This window comes from Podarcis muralis, chromosome 9 (assembly GCF_964188315.1).
Source record: "Podarcis muralis chromosome 9, rPodMur119.hap1.1, whole genome shotgun sequence".
Lineage (NCBI taxonomy): Eukaryota > Metazoa > Chordata > Lepidosauria > Squamata > Lacertidae > Podarcis > Podarcis muralis.
This window is the reverse complement of record NC_135663.1, coordinates 78,005,444-78,029,710: the sequence shown is the minus strand read 5'-3', so window position 1 is coordinate 78,029,710 and position 24,267 is coordinate 78,005,444. Positions and strand designations below refer to the sequence as shown.

Here is a 24,267-nt window from a genome sequence, read left to right as displayed (position 1 = left end):
ATAGTTTCACCTGGATACTGCAGTAACGAGAAGCCATTATACAAAGTATAGGAAGTAATATTTAAAATATTATGAAGTCAAGCTATGTAGTTAAATAGGGAAAAGTAACAAAAAAGTAGACTGTCGGAATTGGAAATGGACAAAAAACACTAATTCCACTCCAGAAAATGTTGTCTTAAAAGAGAAAGGTTTTTAGGGCATTCTACTGCTGTTTCCTGTATCCTGGAGGAATCTATCCAGTTCTTGATCACCTGGTGAACTGCAGCCCTCACCAGATCTTTCCTAAAACCTCTGTGTATCTGAATATACCCCATCACATCATCAGTAAATGCCACATTCAATGGTCCTTAGTAATGGATACAGCTTATACAGTGGAACGTCTCCCTGTTTGTTGAACTAAATCCCACTGTGCCAGCTACAGCCTCTGGCAAAGTCTGTTGGACCACAGCGCACCTGTTATATTATAGCATAGCTTTAAGACATCAGCAGAAAGCCAGTATAGTGGTGCATGGCCTATTGAACCTGCCACAGATTTCTGTCTGCCCCCCAAATCACTAAACAACATTCCCAGTTGTAATATCAAAATCATGACCATATTCCAGCTGTGGCAGAATTTTGCACCAACCATAGTTGAAACAATTTTTTAATGCAAAGGTTATTGGTGTTTCAGTTCCCCATAATTTAGAAGAAAAAGGAAAACACCAGCAAAGGCTCAGAGTGGTGGTGGGAAAACAATGAGAGGTTACAGGGAGAAGAGGGAGAAGATATGGAGGAGGTGGGGTCAGAAAGAAGTCCAGAATCAGAGACAGAAGCTGAAGGAGTGGAGGAGGGAGACTAAGAAGAAGAGATGAGTTAGAGTTGAGAAGAGTCACGGGTGCCTCTCCCTCTTGCTGAAACAATCTCCTCTTCCTCCTTATCTCCCAGAACCAGAAAGGGGATGAAAAGAGCGGAGGAGTGATTGACTGTGTGTCGACAGAGTCTCTGATTGATCAGGAAAAACCCTAGAGAGGAGGGGACTTAGGCAGCAGTGGGAAGGCAGGGACCTTCAGTCTCAGCAACTGCTTCATGAGGGCCAGACCCTCCAGGAAAGAGTGGGTGAGCTCATTAAGTCTGACACTCCACCAAGTCTGTGCAGGCTGTGTTTTAGCTAATAAAGTGTTAACACCAACTTGCACGGCTCCTGACAATAAACTAGGAATTATACATATCAGCACTGAGAAAGCTTTAAATCATTCTAAATCGCACTCCTGTTTCATATCTTTATAATTAATAAAAGGGAACCAAAGTCTCGCAAACTGTTCTTGACTTTGCCTTCTTTCATATGGCTTCAGCGAGTTGGAATCATAGCAACAAACCATGCTTTATGAAGCCTAAATTATGTTTCCAAACAAATCATTCATTTCAGTTCTTTGCTAATCAGAATTTTAGCCAATCAGGTATTAACCATATTAAGTGAGAGAAGCAGGAAGAGGTGGTTTCTATTGGTATTTATACTACTTACCACCTTTCTCCCCTGTAAGAAGAAAAGAGGCAGCCAGGAGACGGACACAGTGAACTAGCGGAGCAGCATCTCCATCCGTATAACAACCAATATCGCCTTTAATTCTGGAGAGCTGTTAAAAACAAACAAATTATATATTGGTAATAAAGATATAGGTTCTTTGTAACAAAGGTAACAAATATAATGGCCCTTCGCTCTTTGCTCTATCCTGTTACTGCAACACTATCTGGAGTTAAGCTATGGTTTGGCTTAGCATTACTTCCAAAGCTGGGCTTGCAGCTTGTCTTGCTTCAGACAAACTATGAGCTATAGCCAAGGTTTTTTCTTGGCTTACTGCTTGTGCACTTGCCCAGAGGAGATGAACAATGAGCTCAGGTTCAAAAGCAGCACTAAGCCAAACCAGGGCTTAGCTCTGAGAAGTATTATATGGACAGGCCCTAAGAAAGATCATATTCTCCTGCCATTCACCTTTGCTGACATATTCCATTATAAACGGCTTTCAGATACACTTAACCCTTGAATGTGAACAACTGTCTTACCTTATTTTCATAATCACTGGGGTCCAGTTCTTCTTTTGATGTAAATTTGTCCATACTGCTGTTGGAAGGCTGTCTGCTATGACCCATGGTCTTTAATAAATGGGGTTGCTGAAGGGCTTAAAAAAAGGAAAGCAATGAAAGTGATGGTTGACTTCCACCTCAAACAATAAATATGAACATGTAGGATCAATGATTAGAAGTAAAAAAAAAAATGCCCTAAGAGAGCTTCATTCTAAAAGAGACAGTTCAGTAAATATTTTCTCACAGACTTTCTCCTTATAATGAACATACCAACACAAGAATTTCTGAAAGCCTCAGCTGACTCATCCTGGAGGACATTTGCAGTTTCATCTTCCTCATCTTGCAGCTGTCCAATCTGCATTCCAGAATACTGGCTTTCAGTTCCCTCAAGAATCTAAAATGTAAAAGTGTAAAAACAGTTTAACAGTGCAGTTAATCCCAACTTAGAAATCTGTCTGTCACACATATTCTTTTATAGTTCCATACCATCTCACAAAATCCTCACTCTGTCATTTCTAGCTATAACCCTGGAAATGTTCCCCTTGAAGCTTGAAGATGGTCCAGAATGTGATGACCAGGCAGTTAAGCGGGGTAGCTAGATGGGATCATGTGACACTGATCTTCAAAGTTATGCACTGATTGCTTGCAAACTACAAGCCCCAAATCAAGATGTAGGTACTGACAATACAACACTCTGAACAGTTTAGGATCCAAGTACTTAAAGGACTGCCACTCCCAATATCTATTGGTCCATGTTCTGAGACTAGCCCTCTTTCCCATAACAACAAAAAATTAAAGTAGCACTTGGATCCTAGATCTAGGGCATGCCTGGGTATGTTAACAGAAGACACATATTTAACCCTGTTTGTGCGCAAAGGGATTTTAAGTGCACACATATATCCCCAGTCCTGAAAAGCAGCCACAAATACTTTCTACTGAGGCAATCAGGCTGAAAAAGGTTGTCCCTGCCTTCTTTAATTTAAACGGATGGCAGAATCAGAAAGAAGGGGCTTCTCCTGTCCTTTCCCCTCCCCATCACTGCCAGAATACCTTGTAGGGCGATAATATTCTTTGTTGTTGTTGTTGTTGCTGCTGCTGCTGCTGTTGCTGTTATTGTTGTTGTTTAGTCAATTAGTTGTGTCCGACTCTTTATGACCCCACTCATCAACTAAACAACAACAACAACATTCTTAGTACTGCAAGGTGTAAGATGTATAGTTAGTCTGCTCAACTAGACTGACTCATTGCCCAATTTGGTTGTCTAGAAGGGTTATAGTTATGTAATGTAAAAATAAAGCAGCATCCGAAGTGCTAAAATGACATCAAACCACCTCATGTTTAAAGAAACAGCAACCTTTAAAGTGCTACTGGGTAAGAGGCAGGTATGTCTAAACCTTTACTTTTTGCCAAAAAACTAAGGGATGCAATGAATCAGATTTCCCAGAAACCACTTGGAATCCCACTGAGCACTCACCATTTCAGAACTGTCAGAGGGAGTGACAGCTGAATCAGGGCCTTCTGTAGTTGTCTGAGAGCTGTCACTAATGGGAGAGGAGGCCCGAGTGCCATCATTCAAGTCTACCAGAAGGTCTGACTGGACAGCACTGATTTGGCTGGAGCTTCCGCTAAGGACGTCCTCATCAGCATCTCCTTTGTTAGCTGAAGTCAAATCACAACTTGTCAGATCTGACTCTGTCTGCAGTGTGTGCTGAGAACGTGGTTGCTCAGTTATGATGTCATAGCTTGAGGAATCAGCTCCTGAACTTGCAGGCGCAGCTGTCGACAAAGCTGATGAAGCAGCTACTTCACTAGTTAAGTCACTCTTCATAGTAGCTAAAATAATAATAATAATAATAATAATAATAATAATAATAATAATAATAATTTATTATTTATACCCCGCCCATCTGGCTGGGCTTCCCCAGCCACTCTGGGCGGCTTCCAAAAGAATACCAAAATACTATAATACATCAAACATTAAAAGCTTCCCGAAACAGGGCTGCCTTCAGATGTCTTCTAAAAGCCTGGTAATTGTGGTAAGAGAAACCCACAAAGATCCAGGAGCCCATTAAAAAGGTAAGAGAAACCCATAAAGATCCAGGAACACCTAAAGCACCTACAAAATAAAATAAGTAAGCTAAATGTCTTAACAGTCGCTTGCTAATATGCATATAAAGGTAAAGGTACCCCTGCCCGTACGGGCCAGTCTTGACAGACTCTGGGGTTGTGCGCCCATCTCACTCAAGAGGCCGGGGGCCAGCGCTGTCCGGAGACACTTCCGGGTCACGTGGCCAGCGTGACATCGCTGCTCTGGCAAGCCAGAGCCGCACACGGAAACGCCGTTTACCTTCCCGCTAGTAAGCGGTCCCTATTTATCTACTTGCACCTGGCGGTGCTTTCGAACTGCTAGGTTGGCAGGCGCTGGGACCGAACAACGGGAGCGCACCCCGCCGCGGGGATTCGAACCGCCGACCTTTCAATCGGCAAGCCCTAGGCGCTGAGGCTTTTACCCACAGCGCCACCCACGTCCCATAATATGCATATATCCCTATCTAATTTTTATATCCTGCCTTTCTTTAGTCATGGAACCTAGGTCAGTGTATTAGTGGGTTCCAGGTGGTCACCCAATCTAAGCACTGAGTAGTGGCTTGGTTTCAGCCTTTATATAATATCTTGACATATTTCACAATTGTTTTGTTCTACATAATATCATACTAGAAATCACCCAAGATATTAACATAAACAAAATACTGTTCTCTGGAACTCATGGAGTTTTCCAACTAAAAGGCTATAGCCTTATGACCACAGGGACATTCACACACATCACAGAAGCACAGATGTCTTTTCCTGTCTGATCTTCAACAGCAAAATTTCTGTAAGTACAGTTTTTAGGTTAATTCATTTAAAACATTTTATCACTAGGTGCAGCCTTCTAGCTATAGGGCAATGTTTTCATGACTGACAAAAAAACTATAATGGGTGGAGTTGAACAGATTACAGAGATGTTATCAACAAACATGAGAAATAGAAGAAGATCTACCTGCGAAACCAGCGCTGCTGCCTTCAGGTCTTGTTTCAGTGTCATCTTCCAAACCTTCTTCTCCTAGAAGTACTTTAGCTGATAACCAAGGCAATAATTTGTTTAGATTTTTTGCTTCTTGTAAAACTCTGCACACAACAATTCAATTATCTGCTTGCGAAGTATTTACTGTAATAGTATTTGTAATGTAATGTTTAAAATAGATGTACTGTGAGGAACTAAAACAACATTAATAGAAAGAAAATACAATAACTAGCACCCCAAAAGATACTTAGAAATGGACCAGAAATGGATAGTGAGATAGTGGATAGTAATGTTGGCAAAGGAGCACAAAATACTTCAAGAATTTTAAGTTCATATATTTAAAATATAAACAGAACCAAAATATAAAGAGAACTGGTGGTAGCATTTAAATGGCTATATTTTTCTTAAGTTTCCTGTATAAAAATCTAGATCAGTGTCCCGGTCCACAGAACTGCAAGCACTTCCTTTTGCCCTTCCAAACAGATGTTGTCTAGAGATGCTTGGAGGAAGTGGCAGGCAGAAACTCTGACATGTCAGCAGTGGGCAGGCATCATTTGTGGCTCTATGGGTGAGGGGAAACATCATGTTCACTTTGAAGAATAAAGTGGTTGGAATGCCGCATGTATTGCCAATAATATGAAGAATCCACAGCAACAATAGGTACCTGCCTATTTAAAGGCAATGTGAGACTTACTAAAGGGCAATATATTTTTGTCTTCTGAGGAATTATCTCTGTCCAGCGAATCATTATTTATTAGACCTTCAAAGGTTCAACCAAAGGCTGCTTTTCTAATTTAAAAGGTAAGGAAGTCTGAAACACAGGTATGTGGAATTTCCTCCATGCAACTGAACAGGCTGAAAACTCTGTTCTTGCTTCACCAACCCAGTACCAGCCTTCATGAGACTGCAGCCCATTTCATTTGCCCCGACACTTTGGGAAATGAAGGTGGCCAATGCAGCTGGAGCCGGTTTGTGTGGTGTTCCCCTGCAGCACAGAACACCAGTAACATACCGTTTTTTTCGCTCTATAAGACGCACATTTTCCCCTCCAAAATTAAGGGGAAATGTGTGTGCGTCTTATGGAGCAAATGCAGGCTTCTTGGCTTCAGCGATAGCAATGCGAAGCCTCCGAAGTGCAGTGGGAGCGCTCCCGCCGCGCTCTGGAGACTTCGCGTTGCTTTCGCTGAAGCCTGGAGAGCGAGAGGGGTCGGTGCACACCAACCCCTCTCGCTCTGCAGGCTTCAAGGATAGCCACCTGAAGCCTCCAGAGCGCAGCGGGAGTTTCTGCTGCGCTCCAGAGGCTTCGGGTTCCTTTCACTGAAGGGTAGGTGCCCCTTCAGCGAAGCGGGAGGAGAAATGGAAGGGGCTCCGTTTCTCTTGCCGCTTCGCTGAAGGGGCGCTGCGCAGGGAGGGGGAGATTTTTTTCTTCTTGTTCTCCCCCTCTAAAACAAGGTGCGTCCTATGGTCGGGTGCGTCCTATAGAGCGAAAAATATGGTACTTTTTTTTAAAGGGAAGCAAATGGCTGTTTTCCCCACGACACTACCTGGTAAGGTGGGAGGAAGAAGAGTAAAGCAATCAGGGTGGCAGAGAAATAGAGAGAAAAGGGGTAGGCCAAGGTTTTGAAAATGGTATAGGTGCAATATACTCTGAGCAGAAGGCAAAGCTAATTGTGAATAATGTGGTAACGGAAGAGATAGCTATAGAGAAAGGAACACGACAGGGATGCCCTATTTCCCCTCTACTTTTCATACTGGTCCTGGAGGTTTTGTTAAATATGATTAGAAAGGACCAGTTGGTTAAAGGAATTCAGGTCGGAGTGAGAGAGTATAAACTAAGGGCATTTGCAGATGACCTTGTTTTGACTCTGCAGCAGCCAAACACTAGTACAAAAAGAGTTTTAGAACTGATTGAGATATTTGGTCAAGTCGCAGGATTTAAATTGAACAAACAAAAAACTAAAGTGTTGGAGAAAAATCTAACAAATGAAGAAAAAGAGACATTTCAGAATGAAACAGGTTTGGGGATAGCAAAAAAAGTGAAGTACTTGGGGGTGAATTTGACAGCGAAAAATGTGAACTTATTTAAAGACAATTATGATAAATGTTGGACAGAAGTCAAGAAAGATTTAGACATATGGTCAAGGCTGAAACTTTCCTTGTTAGGCAGAATTGCTGTTATCAAAATGAATGTATTGCCTAGAATGTTATTTCTGTTTCAGACATTACAAATAATAGACAAGATGGACTGTTTCAAGAGGTGGCAGAAAGACATATCGAAGTTTGTTTGGCAGGGCAAAAAGCCAAGAATAAAATTTAAGACATTAACAGATGCAAAAGATAGAGGGGGTTTTGCCCTGCCGGACTTAAGACTTTACTATGAATCAGCAGCGTTTTGCTGGTTGAAAGACTGGCTGCTCCTCGAGAATACAGACATTTTGGATCTTGAAGGATTTGATAACAGATTTGGTTGGCATGCATATATATGGTATGACAAGGTAAAAGTGCACAAAGGTTTTAAGAACCATATGGTGAGGAAAGCTCTGTATAATGTTTGGATAAGGTATAAAGATTTGTTTGAAAGTAGAACCCCTAGGTGGCTGTCACCAATGGAGGCAAAAGAGGTGAAAAAATTGAATATGGGTTCTAATTGGCCTAAATATTCTGAAATCATAGAACAAGATGGTGAAAAAGTAAAATTGCAGAGTTTCGAGAAGCTGAAGTTTAAGGTCAGAGATTGGCTACATTATCGACAGATAAATGAAGTTTTTAAACAGGACAGAAAGAAAGGCTTCCAAGTGGAGAAGTCAAAACTAGAAACAGAACTGTTAGAACCCAATACTAAAAATTTGTCAAGAATGTACAACTTGCTGTTGAAATGGAATACCCAAGATGAAATGGTGAAATCTAGCATGATTAAATGGGCACAGGATATGGGGCATGACATTGAGCTTGCTGACTGGGAGCAGTTATGGACCACTGGTGTTAAATTCACGGCATGTAATGCCTTAAGAGAAAACATTATGAAAATGATCTACAGGTGGTACATGACTCCGGCTAAGTTAGCAAAGATCTATCATTTGCCCAACAACAAGTGTTGGAAATGCAATGAAACGGAGGGAACCTTCTTTCACCTTTGGTGGACCTGCCCGAAGATTAAGGCTTTCTGGGAAATGATCTATAATGAAATCAAAAAAGTTCTGAAGAGAACCTTTATTAAAAAACCAGAAGCCTTTCTCTTGGGCATGGTGGGCCAAATGGTGCCAAAGAAGGATAGGACATTTTTTATGTATGCCACAACAGCAGCAAGAATCCTTCTAGCAAAGTATTGGAAGACGCAAGATTTACCCACGTTGGAAGAATGGCAGACGAAGGTGATTGATTATATGGGACTGGCAGAGATGACTGGCAGAATTCGAGACCGGGGGAAAGAGGCGGTGGATGAAGATTGGAACAAATTTAAAGTTTATCTTAAAAACTGTTGTAATTTGGAAAGTTAGGGGCTCAGGGTAATAAGAGATAAAGAACTACAGTTGTATTAATAACTTATGGAAGTTAAATTTATGAAATATAAACAAGTTTATTATGAAAGGGTTGCTGAAAAATCTTGAAATAAGAATGCAGAAAAGGGGTGGTACGGGGAAGTCGATTTTGTGTTTGTTTATGTTTTTGCTTTGTTTCTTTTTTACTTATGGAAAACTAATAAAAATTTATTCAAAAAAAAAAAAAAGAGAGAAATAGAGAGAAAGAGGCATGGGAGACGAGATGGAACTCTATGAAACCCCAAAGGCCAAGAGCCAAGAAGAATTCCTTCATCTGGAAGGTTCCTTCTGGAACCTAGCCAACAGGAGGAACGAAGTCAACGCAAAGAACATTAGAGGAGACTGCTGGATCAGGCCAAAGACCCATCTAGCATCCTGCTCTAGCCAACTAGATGCCTATGGAAACCCAAGAGCTGGATCTGAGCACAACAGCACTCTCCCCACTTCTGATTCCCAGTAACTGGCATTCAGAGGCATACTGCCTCCAGCAGCAGATAGACCCATCACAGGCAGGTAGCTCCTGAGTCAGCTCATGTCACAATTGCTATTGGAAGCCACTTTTCAGGATGCAGACTACAGTGTAATCAATATACAGTATTCCAGATTTATTTTACTTTTCCATCCATCTAAGGAGGCACAAGAACTCTAAATCAATGCCTGGATGTAATAATGGATTGGATTTAGCTTAACAAAACCAGACATAAGGTTGGTGAGTAGGACAGCAAATCCAGGATTAGATGTTTAGCCTCTTCTGAAGAAAATAGTGCTCCTCTTGAAGGAGCAGGTTTAAACTGAAGTGCTGCTGGATCTGGTTTTGCTCCTAGGTAATCAGATTACAGACCTGGCCAGGAGTGCAACTACACTGCTTTAGCTAGTGTGCCAGCTACTAACTTTCCTGGTAAAGGTAGACCTAGCCATTATCACATGTGACTCTGTCTAGGCTCAACCAAGACTACTGCAGTATGCTGTAATGTAGAGGTAAAGGACCCCTGAACAGTTAAGTCCAGTGAAAGGTGACTATGGGGTGTGGCGCTCATCTCGCTTTTCAGGTCGAGAGAGTCGGCGTTTGTCCACGGGTCTTGTGGCTAGCATGATTAAACTGCTTCTGGTGCAACGGGACACCGTGACGGAAGTCAGAGCGCACAGAAACACTGTTTACCTTTCTGGCGCAGTGGTACCTATTTTTCTACTTGCACTGGCATGCTTTTGAACTGTTGGCAGAAGCTGGGACAGAGCAATGGGAGCTCACCCCGTTGTGCGGATTCGAACCGCCGACTTTCCAATTGGCAAGCCCAAGAGGCTCAGTGGTTTAGACCACAGCGCCACCTGTGTCCCTTTATGCTGTAATGTAAGCCTCTATGGCTTAGCAAGTTTTTGCATAACTTTTTTTTAAACAAATGGCTTCAGCCGTCAGTGGTTCTGGCAGAAATCCAGGATTGTAAATAATGTCCTCTGCTGCAGAACAGATGGTACTGGCATAGCATGGGATTGAGCTAATACAGATTCCTACAGAATACTGACACCATTTCATATACTGAAGTGTTTCTAATGGACAAGATTAAGATCCAGCTGATGGACACAAAGAGCATGAAGAGCAGGTGTGGGGGACTTCAGGCCCACAAGCCATTCCTCTCTGTGTGGCCCTCAAAACTCTTCCCAGGTCATACTCTTCACGGGCCCTGCTTCAGGGCAAAGGCCCTGTGTTCTTCAAGGCCCTTGTCCTTGAATTCTAATCACTCTTGCTGGACTGGGTGGAAGACGGAGAGGAATGACTGTAGAAGCTAGCCTACTGTACAAAGGTAAAATGTGCATTAATTTCCTCACCTACTTTTATCTGTGGCTCCACCCCACTGGCATGTGGCTTTTAGAAAGCCGCCCAGAAAGGAATGCAGCCCTCAGGATGGAAAATGCTACCAAGTCCCAATATAAACCAACACAATATACTACTGAAACACTAATGCAAGTTATAATATGCAGCAAGCAATGCCTCTCCAATTGACCTAGGCCAATCTTAAGGGGGAAAATGTTGCTGGCCTTAATAACAGAACTGGGCATAGTTTAGTGCTTTGTGGACAAGCATGAGTGAACTGCCAGGCTAAGGCACAGCCTCCCTCTCTTCTTCTTCTTCAGCCACAGGAGCTTTGTGGAATCTAGGCTTGGCATTATGTAAAAACTTAGAATTTAAACAAACTGGCTTTATAAACACATGGTTTGAAGGTGGTTTATTTTGAAGCTGGTCAGAGTTGGTTTTAAGCAAGGACTCCTGGTTGGTATGCAGTGCTAACTAATCTCAGTAGTACCTCCCTCCCAGAGGCATGCAATTAGGAGAAGAGGGACCTGGGCAAGGCAGAGAGCATGTGAGTCTAGCAGCTCAATTGGGCTCCACACAGCATTAAACCATGTCAAGATCTAAAAAAGAGAAGTAATCAATTCACATAAACTTGTCTCATTTCAATCCAGATAAACTAATCTAAAGGTAAAACTGCAGGTCTAAAGTTAAAATTCTAATCTGGGTTGGATTCATAGAACTCTGCTTATGTGATGTGGCTTTCATAGCTCCACCATTCCAAACCCACTGGAGTCTTTTGCGCACACACACACCCAGAAGTCTCTCTTGAAGGTCAAAATACTTTTTGGGTGGTATGTGATGGGGCACCAGAGGCTACAGTGGGGTGGGGAAATTATGAGTCCACAGCAGGACTGCCTTGTGCAATCAGAAGTACTTTGTCACTCATTCAAGTCATTCCTTGATCCAAGCCATCATTATATAGACTGTGATAGCAAAGAATACATATTATATATGAAGAGGCATTTAATATGTGCAATACATAAGCATGCATTACACAAATACCATAAAAGTTGAAAACATAATGAACAAAGCAAACTTAAAAGTAGGTTATAAAAAAACGTTTTGACTTTTATTCAAAGCAAGCTATGGTAGTCAAAAGAAACAGTCATAGACAAATCAAGCATTTAGCCAAAGCCATATGCAATTTTGAGAATAGCAAAAAGCAAGGAATGGCTATAAGAAATAAAAAAAAAAGTTTTCCATATTTTTAAAATACCAACTGTATATGCCAAAAGTAAGAAAATGATAATAATGTGTTGAATTCTCTTAGTGACAGGTGTGTAATTAAAGAAGAGCCAAACAAGATATGTTAATGGAAACCAATATTTACCAAGTCAAAGAAATGAAAAGGGTAGAAAATGTAAAGTCAGAGACTGTGATTTCATATATAATCACCTTTTTGTTTTCTGGGGAAAACAGGGCTGCATGAAGACCCCCCTCCAGCTGCAAAATTACAGAAAGTAACAAATCAAAGCACAGATAAGAGTGATTATCAAGAAGGAATTTCAATAGCCTCTGAGAAATGATTTGTTGTATCAGAAGATTTGTTGTTAGCCACCATTAAAAATAATGCTATAAAGTATTTCCTTCTTCTAACAATCAGCAGCAAACTTTACTACTGGATATTGGTTAAGTTTCTCATAAAGTGTGAACAAATAAGGGTCATCTTTAAATGTTAGAATCAGAAATGAACATTTTTATAAAATCTAAGCAATGAAAGGAGAAATAAAGGCCAAGAAAACTGGAACTCATCGTTTATTCCAACTGAATGTAGCTTCAGTACAAAGATTGGCTAAAAACACTTAACAAAAAGAGACTTCTACGGCAACTTGAAGGGCAATAGGTTTATAATGCCATAACTTCTAGTAGTCTCTAAGGTGCCACAGGAATCTTTGTAGAGTAACTAACATGGTTCTCTGGAATTCCACACTTAAATGCATCCAGAAAGGAACCCAGGACACTTACCATGAAGATTCCTTCTGGCATGGTGTGAGGGAGACATCCAGCAATGTGGGTTGTCTCCTCTGGGAAAAGGCAGAGAGCATGTTACCTAGAACTTTTGCTTTTAGGTCTTGTCTGACTCTTCCCCAGTTCAGTCCCATGGCCAACTGTGAGACAGAGCAAAACTGAGGAGACATAAGAGCCAACAACAAAAAGGGCCAGGCAACAAGGGGGAGTAAAAGGAAGGAAAGACTGGACTCCCGATAGGCAAGAGGGAGACCCAACATTAGCTGCAAAAAGCTGGGGTGAGGGGCTTAGCCTTCTGACTGCCTCATGCTGGTATCAGCTAATGCTTGGCCCATAGTGCAGTTTGGATGCCTCTAGAAGGAATCCTCGTATTAAGTGTCCAGTGTTCCTTTCTAGGTTTAGTGTGCAGGAGGCATCCCATAATGCAGGCTATGTAAAAGCTAACCTGCAAATGGATTAGAAGGGCCAATTCTAGGAAACAGTGAATATGCTGTACAGCACTCCTTCCAAAGGCTTCATCATCTAAAGTGAATGCTTCAGTCATTCGTATCTGATGAATGTGGAAGGTGACTCACATGTTGTCAGGGACTGACTAGATGAGAAAGAGTGGTGGGAGCCGGCTGCCCAAGAGCCCCCAGGGAGGACACAGAAGAAAACGAGTTAGATCCCGGATCATGGTGATGGGACACTGAAGAGCAGTCTGCAGAAGGGATGAACTGGGACAGACTTCCTCAAACTCGGCCCTCCAGATGTTTTTGGCCTACAACTCCCATGATCCCTAGCTAGCAGGATCAGTAGACAGGGATGATGGGAATTGTAGTCTCAAAACATCTGGAGGGCAGAGGCTTTGCGGAAGCCTGAGCTGGGAGGTGCTAGAAGCAGGGAGTTTGAGCAATCAAAGGGGATCAGGAGAAGGAGGCACTTCCAGGACAGGATTAGAGGCTGAGAGTCACAGTATGAGTGCAGACTCAGATAGTCAGAGGTTGCCCTTGCTACACAGCAGCAGGACAGTCCCAGTCCTGCTGGCTCTCCTCCCACTCTGACACCTCAAACGAGGAGAGTCCTGCACATTACTGAGCAACAGGCCCAGAGCAGGAGCCCATCCCCTCAATGCAGCCTTCATTTGCTTGGGAAGGATCCAGAGTGAGAGGCTAGAGAGGGAAGGGAAGAGCCAGTGGTCAGTTTCAGCAACCTCTCAGCTGGATTAAGATGAACCAGAGGACAATGTTGATATTTTCTGATAATAAAAAGCTAATCACATTCTGTGCCTTCCGTGTGTCCCCGCCCTGTGGTCAACCTGGGCTCACTTGACAGCTCCTTGACACATGTGGTGGCTCAGCAGATCTCACTGAGAGGCATGGTAGTGAAGATTAGTAGTATATGCCATGACATTCTGAGGTTTATGAAGGAGTTGTGTTTCAAAGGTCATGGTGAAATATGCATTAAGGCTTTGACTGAACTTTTTATCCCAAAGAGGTTGAAGGAAAAGGGACAAACAAAATATCAGCCTGCCTAAAGTGTTTTGTGTGGTTGATGTAGGGTTGAAGAACCCAGCTCTTGCCCAGCTTGGGGGGAGGTGTTTGGGGACAGAAGTAAAAAGCTTGAGTCCTGCGGGAAATGGAATTAACATTTAGTATGCAAGGTGGATCAGTGTGCAAAATGGCTCTCTTTGCGGAAAAGACAAAGGTGTTGTTTTATGAAGAAAGCTTCCAGCTCTGAAATCATTTACGCGAGTTAGTGGCTAATAGGAAGGCCACCACTAAGGACAGCAATCTAAGGAGTTCTCCTGTATATGGTTGGATCAGGGCTTTTGAGGACAACATGCAGGTTGCAATGGGGAACACATACATCATGGGAGGGCGAAGTAGCAATGCATGTTCTAAAAACACTTCAAGCAAGGGTATGTTATAACTGTTTCATGTTCCTTTTGGAAAGAACAAGAGATACTGTTGAGAGCTGCACACACAGGGTCTTCAAGTTTGAGACCAGTATTGAATCCCTGAAGGAGCTGCAGCAGCATATGCCCACTGTCTTGTACTTAAGGTCCTTGCAGATTGCCCCATCTGAAGCTTCCTAGGTGAAACATGGTGTCCACTACCACAGATGGTTAGCCAAGCTCTAGGAGGACATGCCTTTCAGATGCCAGGTGGCTAACAGGAGCCACCTCTGGTGTGGATAGATAATGGACCCACGAGAAAGTAGATATCCCAGTGTAGGGGGGGAACCAGTGAATGGTCTGGAGGATTTCTGAGAACCACAACCTCCTCCGCTACTAGAAGGAGCGTGGCTTTCTCTACTTAAGACAGGCCTCTGAAGGGGAGGTCAGTGGCTGTGAAGGTGTTGAGCAGTCCCTTTTGCCTAGAAGATCTGAGAGTGTCCACGGCCTCTGCTCTTGATAGTGTTTGGTGAAGAAGCAGAGCGACTTATGTTTGCTGGAGATGCAAACAGGTCTACTAAAGAGCCAAAGCATTCTTGGCAACAGATCTAGTGCTGCTCTCCATTCCCCTGGTTCTAATCTTTTGTGAGTAAGGAAGTCCGCAGTGGTATTGTGGGTGTGCTGTGTGAAGACTGTTATGAGTTTGTTATCCACCCAGATGTGGGGTGAACAGTTGCCCCCTTGTCAATTGAAACAGCCTTTGGTACACATACTGTCTGTTCTTACAGCATACAATTTTGCTGAATTAGGGGCAGAAAGGACAGCAAGACAAGGCTGATTGCCTGGAATGCCAGCCAACTGAGACGTTGTCTAGAAACGACCAGGCCTTGTGCACTGCCTGTGCCAAGTAATGGGCCCCCAAGCCTGAAGTTCTGCATCCCTAGCTACTGTCACCTATCAAGTAAGAGATATCTGCTTGTGACATTGGTGCACAATGTCTAAATGCTAAGAGAAGAGAAGCCTTTGCAGAGGTCTGCATAGAGGTGAGCCTTGGGGAGCCATCCTAATCAAGATAACTATCAGGATCAGTGTGTTTCTGGGGCCCCTTCCAACTCTACAATTCTATGAGTCTATGTGCATAGAAGGGAAACTAATTACATTAGGAGGCAAATCAAGATTCCAGTGGTGAAGCCAAATTGATCTCCTGCCCATAGTACTGGCTGCTATAGCCTTGGCAGAAAATTAAATACAGGCAACTCCCAATTTACATGGGGGTTAGGTTCCAAGGCACCACATGTTTAAGTGAAATTGTGTATATTTGAAACACCATCGAAAAAGTCTGCAAACACCCTGTTCCGTCCCCTTTTGTGACGTTTTGGGTAACTTCTGGGTTTGGCGCAATGCGAACAGTTGTGGTCACACACATATCAGACACGTCTAAAACAGTTGCTGCCTGTAGTTGCTGCATCCACAACAAAGAAAGATGACTTATATTAGCAGCAATTTATTAGTTGGTTGACAGAGAAATCTTCAAGCAACTTACTGATTTTAAAAGCATAAAGGATGGCATTAAATGCATTATAATAAAAGCCATATAAAAGTCTATAAAACAACTGAACAAAACAGCAAAACTGCATCGTCAATAGACAGCAAAATCATCACCATAATCTGCCAAATGGCACCAAAGGATGCCAGGCAAACCTCACTGGTGCCAAGTCTCATTCTGGCCTTTCCCCCCTGGACTCTGACCAGAAACAAAGTCTGAGAAGCACTAACTGGTTTTTGGTTTTTTTAGGAGAGTGATCTTTGCTGGCAGGCTGAAGAGAGATAATGAAGTTAATGTCATGCTGCACTTCCATTCAGTGATTATAGCTGAACCCAGCAAAAAAATTCCTCCTTGGAAATTGCTCTGTTATGACACTAAAGGAATGGATCTAATAAGTAAAGCATCAGATAAGGTGCTGGGCATGCATACAGTCTCCCTTCACATCAACTGTGCTGGAGAGAATAGTTTTGCCCTGAATTCTCCATGGTTGCTGCCTTACTGGGAAGCCTTGATAACAGCAGTTGCTGGCATGGATGGGTTGCAGCTGGCGAAGGAGAGAGATCTCTGCCTGCTCCACTCAGGCATGGCTCAAAGAGCCATGGAGACTTGCATTAGGTCTGAAGCTTTTAGTGACAGAAACATGTCGCTGGCCTATTTTAAAATCCAGATTTGGCAGTTTGCCTTCCAGAAGGAGCCAAGAGCAGAGGAGAAGAAAGCAGACAAAGAATAAAATTGTTTTACTTTTAAAGAGGTAAATGGAGGGAGAAAAGACAAGAAAAGAGGTTTCAGCAATGTGGCTGTCTAGAAGAAAACAATGAAGGAGGAGTACGTGGCAGAGGCCATAGGTACTAAAGCCAAGGGACTCTGTTCCTGGGCAAGGTGGGGAACAAACCGTGGAAGCACCTATCAGACAGGACCTAATGGCAGAAGTTCTAGGTCACATGTCCCCTGCCTTTTCCCAGGAAGTAGGAAGAGGCAAGCCATACCACGGGATGCCTTCTTCACCCCAAACTCAGAATGATAGTTTAGATCTTCTGAGTAAAATTACTTGGTATTCTTAAGGCACCTTTACTGAAAGATTTTTTAAACATGCTTTAAAATTCTGTCATTGTAAAAACCAGAAATTTTAACTGAAGATGTTTATGATAACTTATCACACAATTGCTTTTTTGGGGGAAATATGCATCTTACCTATAAATTCTACTATGCTGTCACTGCGGTTTCTGCTGGTAGTCTCCTCTTTGGATGCATTGACTTGCGCAATGGCACCAGCAGTAGTGAGGGCGAGGAGGAGAGGAGGAGGGGGGGTTCTAAGAAGCTGCTGTAATAGTTCCAAGGAGCCAGTCACAACATTGTGGTCCCGGTGCTGCGTATAATGCAGTGTCAATTCATAAACCTAGAGGACATGGAGATCAGGGTTCAAACATTTCTGTGAATGTTCCTGAAAGCCTCTTTCTATAAAATGTGCTTTCTACAACATCCTTGTGCCCCAAATACCTTGCGCTGCTCTGATGCCACTTCCAAGGGCAAACTCAACTTTCAGCAACAGCTACTGAAACCATGTGGGGTGCTACAAAAGGTGAAGCTGGAATTGGCCAATTTATGGTCAGGAAATTTAAGTTAAGAACGCTAAACGAGTGTTGATTTGCTATTCCATTTTTTCCCCTGTATTTTTTCTAAATTAAAGGTGTGGCTTCACTCAGATTACAATATACAAAACTACAACTTGAAAAAGACCGTTTGGTATTTACCTGCAAGAGTGAAGTTTTTTCTTGCAATTTTGCCTATAACCACTAGGGGGGCTGAATACCCACCCTTGCCATCAGCTTCTATGTACACCTAGGGAACTTGATCCATGACTTCATATTTACTCCTGGATACATAAAGTTATGCTAACAACTAATACAGGTAAACAATTCAGATTATTTGAAATATTTAGGATAAATCTGAAATTAGTCATTTGCTTGTTGCAAGTAGAATGACACAGATCGAGAACCATCCGCTTGTGCAACTGGGCTTCTCCTTCCTCTGCAGCCTCCCACCATCTGCAAAATCTGCTCTAGAGAGTCGGTGGACCACCTGGAGCAGATTTGGGGGGCATGTTCTGGGGCAGAGAAACAATAGGTTTTATTGCATAAGCAAATTTCTGTTGCACAAGGGGGCAGTCATCATTGCATGCTATTACCATGACCAAATCATTGACTGCCCATTACATAAATGAAAGAGAATGAAACATTTCCTAATCCAAGCCCATGATAACTAAAGAAAGCAAAAGCAGTAGATTTCAGAACCACTGTAAAAGTTAAAGTGTTCTGTTAAATATGCCAAAGACTATGACAACTGAACAGCTGCCATTTTCTTCCTACCTGTATAAGTTGATCTAAGGAAGGAGAGATCTCCATTTCTTTCCGTATCACACCAAAACTACCTTTAAGACTTGTATCTTTCACCTGCTGCTGCAGTAAAGGTATTAGATACCTTAAAGTGAGCAATACGCCAAGAATTAAGACACTGGGATATTCATTTTCCATGGGAAATAATAAACCTGTAAAGATAACCATCACAGTTTAAAAATTGAGACATTTCCCACAACAGTCAAGAAGGTGCCTGGGGAAAGCCAGAAGGAAGAGCAAAAGGCCTCTTCCGTTGTTGTTCCCCACTGACACCCCCATTCATGTTTCCCCTGATCCCAGAAGTGGTATATGAGCTATCTATCATTAAAAGGTAAAGGTACCCCTGCCCGTACGGGCCAGTCTTGACAGACTCTGGGGTTGGTGCGCCCATCTCACTCTATAGGCCGGGGGCCAGCGCTGTCCGGAGACACTTCCGGGTCACGTGGCCAGCGTGACATCGCTGCTCTGGCGAGCCAGAGCTGCACACGGAAACACTGTTTACCTTCCCGCTAGAAAGCGGTCCCTATTTATCTACTTGCACCCGGGGGTGCTTTCGAACTGCTAGGTTGGCAAGCGCTGGGACCGAGCAACGGGAGCGCACCCCGCCGCGGGGATTCGAACCGCCGACCTTTCGATCGGCAAGCCCTAGGAGCTGAGGCTTTTACCCACAGCGCCACCCGCGTCCCCCTATCTATCATTACCATAGCCTTATTCCTCATCAATTTGTACAATCCTGTTTTTAAATTCCATAGTTTAACAATGTGCTGACCCTGGATTCTAGTATAACTGCAGTGTGTGAAGAAACTGGACTACGGAAATCAGATTTATGCCTACACTTCTGTGCATGCTAAATTAGCCCTCACTGCTTCTCAAGCAAAGACAAAGTATGCTACCCCATCATGCACGAGATACACCAAAGCCTGGTAACATCTGAACTAGCCCATGGTTGCAAAGAATACCGTTCCCCCCAAAATAGGACAGGGTCTTATATTAATTTTTGCTCCCAAAAATGTGCTAGGTCTTATTTTCAGGGGATGTAATATTTTTCCATGAAGAAGAATACGGTACACATTTATTGTCTAATTGTGAGTCAGCCAGACTCCATCAGGACAGAGTGAGTAGCACTTACAGTTTCCCCATTACATTTTCTGATTTAAAGGGACCTCGCACTGCCTGAGCAGCTCCAGCTGCGCTGCGGCTAATCAGTGAGCTGCGTGGCAGCGCCCGCCGCTACGGTCCAGAGGAGTCAGGCACCTTACGGCAGCTTCGGGGGCCATATATTCCGGGGGGAAGGGGGCTTATTATCGGGGAGATCTTATTTTCAGAGGGATGCCTTATATTACAGCGAGAGGCAAAACTGGAAGTAGATCTTATTTCCGGGGGATGTCTTACTTTTGGGGAAAGACGGTAGCTTGTATCTTCGGGTACTGCAGTTTCCATACTTGCCAGTTGAGAATGCATCAGGATTAATGAATGACCTACCACCACTGTCAGAGGCAGTATATCTCTAAATAACATTTGCACAAATGGGGAAAGTCCTGTAGTATACATGTCCTGCTTCCCAAAGGTATCTAGCTGGCGAGACCAGCCTTTGGCCTGATCCAACAGGCCTCTTCTTATTGCTCAAAGGCAAACCTTACTGAATGATTCATAAAATATGGTCTTTTCAAGACATCTTATTTATTAGTAAAGATGACTCCCTTCACTGGAGATTTCTAAGCAGAGGTTGGATGGCTGTCTGCCACTGATGCTTTAGTTGAGATTCCTGCAGGGGGCTAGACTAGATGACCCTCGTGGTCCCGTCCAACTCTACAATTCTATGATTCTATGCATCTTTATTTAGTTAGAATACTTTGCCTTCATTTGTCTTCCCTGGAGTTGCTCAGTTAGAAGCGAAGTCAAGCCATGGCTTGGTGCTACATGAACAAACCTGTTTTTTCTTCTCCAGCTTCCAATTTTGTTGCAAGCAATGGAATTGCTTTTATTTTATATCAGTTTTTACCCAGATGGCCAGTTCAGATTTCCATATATCCACAAAATTAGAAGTAAAAAAGAAGGGGGAAGCACAAACCTTGGCTGCCATTGTGTCTGAATCAGCTCATCGTATGGGAGAAACAGTACAATAATACCCAATTACAAATACCCCATTACATTTTCCCAGTTTTTATTAAAGCCTAAAATATTGTTGTCCTTCTTACCTAGTAATACATTCAGTAGCCAAGTATAAAAATACTGTGTTCTTCGTGAATGCTGGCAGATGCTCACTGCTGATGCAGCCGCCGTTCGACGAATAGTAGGAGAACTGGATTTAAGGTTAGCTACAAACGCCTTCAATAAAACCTAAAACGAATAAAGCCTTTATCAATGTTTCAATGACACCAACATTTACTAGGTTCTTTACGACTGACTAAACATGAGATTGACCTACACTTTTAAACTAGATTGTGCATAATAAAGAAAAAACTCTCAGTGAAGAAACAATATTGATCTACCATACACACTGAAAATAAGCTAAATTTATCCTAAATTGCAATCACAGCACTTAAGGAAATCACATCTCTATAACACCAAATGTCCTCCCATCTATTCATCAGTGCACTTCTAGCAGCGCTGCAAAAGTATCCTGCCAAAGGGTAATAGCATGTACCAATTTCCTCATGGTTCTGCACAGGAGCATTTGGTCAGTGCTAACTGCACTACAAATGCCTCCAACAAATGAAATTACTGATTATTTTATATCTTAAAGAGGAAAAAATGAAAAAATATAGAGCTTCCTTCTGAGTATAACAGACAAAGAAAACCCCTAAAAACAGGCAAGCATCAGTGCTTCAATTTGACAAGTCATAACTTGCTGCCAGTCCCCTCCAGGTGGCCCCAGTGCTTTATCAGAGGCATACTAGAAGGGTCTAGTGATTTAACTTCAGCTTAAACCTTACTCTGTGGTTTAGTTTACATGCCGATATTGCATTACAGAGTTTGATAAGGAAGCCTGCAAAATATTCTTGCACCACAGAACTGGAAGTAGGGTCTACCAGCTTGCACAAGTATGTTGTGGGGGTGGGGAGACTGAATGGTTGTGTGTGTACATGCATGAAAGAGAAATATACCATGTTCATTCAGCGGCTGCATTTGCCTGCAATTCTAAATAAAATTTAGTGTTACAAGAAAAACCTGTGGTTCTTCCTACCTGTAGCTTGCTCTGATGTTCAAACCTCAACAAATTGCAATTAGTTGCAACTGTAGTTGGTGGAATCAAGTCAACTTGAAACCATCTTTTATCAAGCTAGATTGTTTTTACTAGCTATAGTTAAGGATTATCCACACTTTTAAGGTTCAGACACAAATGCTAAACTGTGGCTAGTCTTAAACAGAAGTGGAAGCCTCTAGTCTTCTCCTCACACGTATGCTAGAGGAGGAGAAGGGAGTATGTGAGCTTGCAAGCTCAAGGCCTCATGAATAACAGTAAACCATGGTTTAGTACTTCAAATGAACCAGCCAGTTAAGCCATGCCATGTACATGAAATAAAACTTAAATCCTGTCAGTTGAGGATTTCTAGGTCTTTCCACAGAATATTCATTTTAAACTACCCAGATTCCAGAACTTTTATTCCAGAACTAAACCCCATTTAGGATTAGAAAATTGCTATTAATCCTTTGCAAACTTTGCCTATTTCAAAACAGTGAATTTACAAGCGGGCAAAATCTTGTTTCATTTACTACAGCAAACATTTTAGATGATTATACCTTAATTTCATTGTCATTTGCAAAATTTCCAAAAGCTGCCATGATTTTTGGTATTGCTGCAGCCAGTGTTTCTTGTACTGATTCTTCAGAGCGCTTGCTTACTCGTGTTAAGCAGGGCAAAAGGTTTACTAAGTATGGTCTGTAATGGAAAAAAAGAGATATAAGTATTCTTCAGTGGTTTGGAACATAATATTCAAAGGTTTGTTGCACTTGAGAGGTTTACATGATGTGTCACAATCCTATTTTTCTCCTTAAACAGAAAAAATATTAGAATTATGACGAGTGTACCTTCTCTTCAGAGCTAAGGAGCACACCAGACTTCATTTTTTAAAAAGCAAAAAAACTGCAACAGGGGCTAACCAGATGAAAAGCAAAAAATGAATTTCACCCCAACGACACTGTAACTGGGATGGGGTGGGGGTGGTATGACCCGGATATAGGAGGCTACCAAAGAAGAAGGACAAAGGGTACAAAAAAGAGACCCTTCCTTGCCTTCTTTGCAGAACCAACCAATGGGTGAGGCATAATACCCTTCTTCCCCCCTAAGGAAAAGAACCCATGATAAATCCAACATTCCATTCTCCTTCACAGGACAAAATCCTAAACAGGGATGTAAAAAAGCAATGACTCTCTTCCCAAATGGCCCTGCCACCTGCTGAAAAGGACAACACAATTCACCAAAGAACACATGCCCCAAAGCTTCTGAAACGTAGCTATTCAGTTAGTAACACCAAGTAAGGGTTGACAGAGACACCAGCATGACATCCGTACGTAAGTCTACCACTGATGCAGAACTGCAAGACCTGCTGGGGAGCAAGTACTCCAGCATAGGCTGCTGCTGTGCTTAGCCAGTAAGTAAAATAAATATAGCAAGTGTAGAAAAAAACACTGTGTGCTCTGCTGGATGGCTTGTTCTAGATGGTGGGAGTGCAACTCTCTTGATTCTGCTGGAGTTTTTCATAGCACTTGAAACCATTTACCAGGGCATCCTTCTGGGCTTAGGAAGCACTGTGTTAGAGTGACGGTGATCCTTCCTAGACAGAGAGTCCCAGAAAGCAGTACTGAGTGACTTCTATTCCATCAACGGCTTTTGGGGATACAAGTTCAATTTCTGTAGAAAGCCTCTGAGAGAAACCATCTGGAAACTTGTGGAGCAATGTCACCGACATGCAGATGCTAGCGCTTTTCAAACTAAGAACCGCAGGGAGGCTGTGGAACTCTTTAACATGTACCCAGATGCAGTACTGGGATGCATAAAAAAGAACAAGATGAACGTTAATCTAGGTAAAATAGAGATTTTGTGGATTGGGAAGTCAATTGATCTGGATGTATTAAACTGTCCCCGGATGGGGTTGCACTCCCCCTTCAAAGACCAGATATGAAGCTGAAGGTGCTGCTGGGTTTGTTACCTTCCTGGGTTTATCTCTGCCTGGTGGGGCACAGATAGAGTCTGTGGCCTGGAGTGCCTTCTTCCAGCTCAGGCTTGTATGTCAGCTGTATCCCTATCTGGAGCAGCCAGATATGGCCCAAACACTTATTACTTCCAAGCTGTTCTAGAAAAGCAACCTCACCTGCATTTCAGGGGTCGAACAAGATGTGCAAGTTCAGCAAACCTCCAAAGAGCAGCACGTAGACTTCGAGAAGCACCATTCTATCCAGAAATAATTGAGAATATATCAGTCACACAGATTTCAGTCTTGATTTTACAAAGAAAGTATGAAAATGTATGTGTATGGACAGTCTAGTCTAGACAAAAGATAAATCCAGAGCAGAAACGCGGAGGAGTTTTTAAAGGCACACAATTAATAGCCTTTAACTAGAATGTTAGTAGGGCTGCGGGTGGCACTGCGCTCTAAACCACTGAGGCTTTGGGGCTTGCCGATTGGAAGGTTGGCAGTTCAAATCCCTGCCACAGGGTGAGCTCCCGTTGCTCGGTCCCTGCTCCTGCCAACCTAGCAGTTCAAAAGCACGTTAAAGCCCAAGTAGATAAATAGGTACCACTCCGGCAGGAAGGTAAACGGCATTTCCGTGCGCTGCTCTGGTTTGCCATAAGCGGCTTAGTCATGCTGCCCACATGACTGGAAGCTGTCTGCGGACAAATGCCGGCTCCCTCGGCCTATAGAGCAAGATGAGTCCCAGAGTCGTCCGCGACTGGACCTAACAGTCAGGGGTCCCTTTACCTTTTTAGAATGTTAGTACTGTAGAGGCAACTCCCCCCTTACCCAGG

General features: G+C 42.8%; 1 protein-coding gene across 1 annotated transcript in view; it reads right to left on the bottom strand.

Moving 5' to 3' along the window:
- The window catches only part of HTT (huntingtin), a 119,149-nt gene that overhangs the window by 82,513 nt on the left and 12,369 nt on the right, over positions 1–24,267 (bottom strand). Inside the window, 11 exon segments of the mRNA XM_028743942.2 lie at positions 1,502–1,613; positions 2,041–2,156; positions 2,332–2,455; positions 3,536–3,894; positions 5,102–5,179; positions 11,909–11,956; positions 17,095–17,299; positions 18,270–18,448; positions 20,495–20,636; positions 22,041–22,179; positions 23,612–23,691. Of these exon segments, the coding sequence (XP_028599775.2) occupies positions 1,502–1,613; positions 2,041–2,156; positions 2,332–2,455; positions 3,536–3,894; positions 5,102–5,179; positions 11,909–11,956; positions 17,095–17,299; positions 18,270–18,448; positions 20,495–20,636; positions 22,041–22,179; positions 23,612–23,691 (1,582 nt within the window).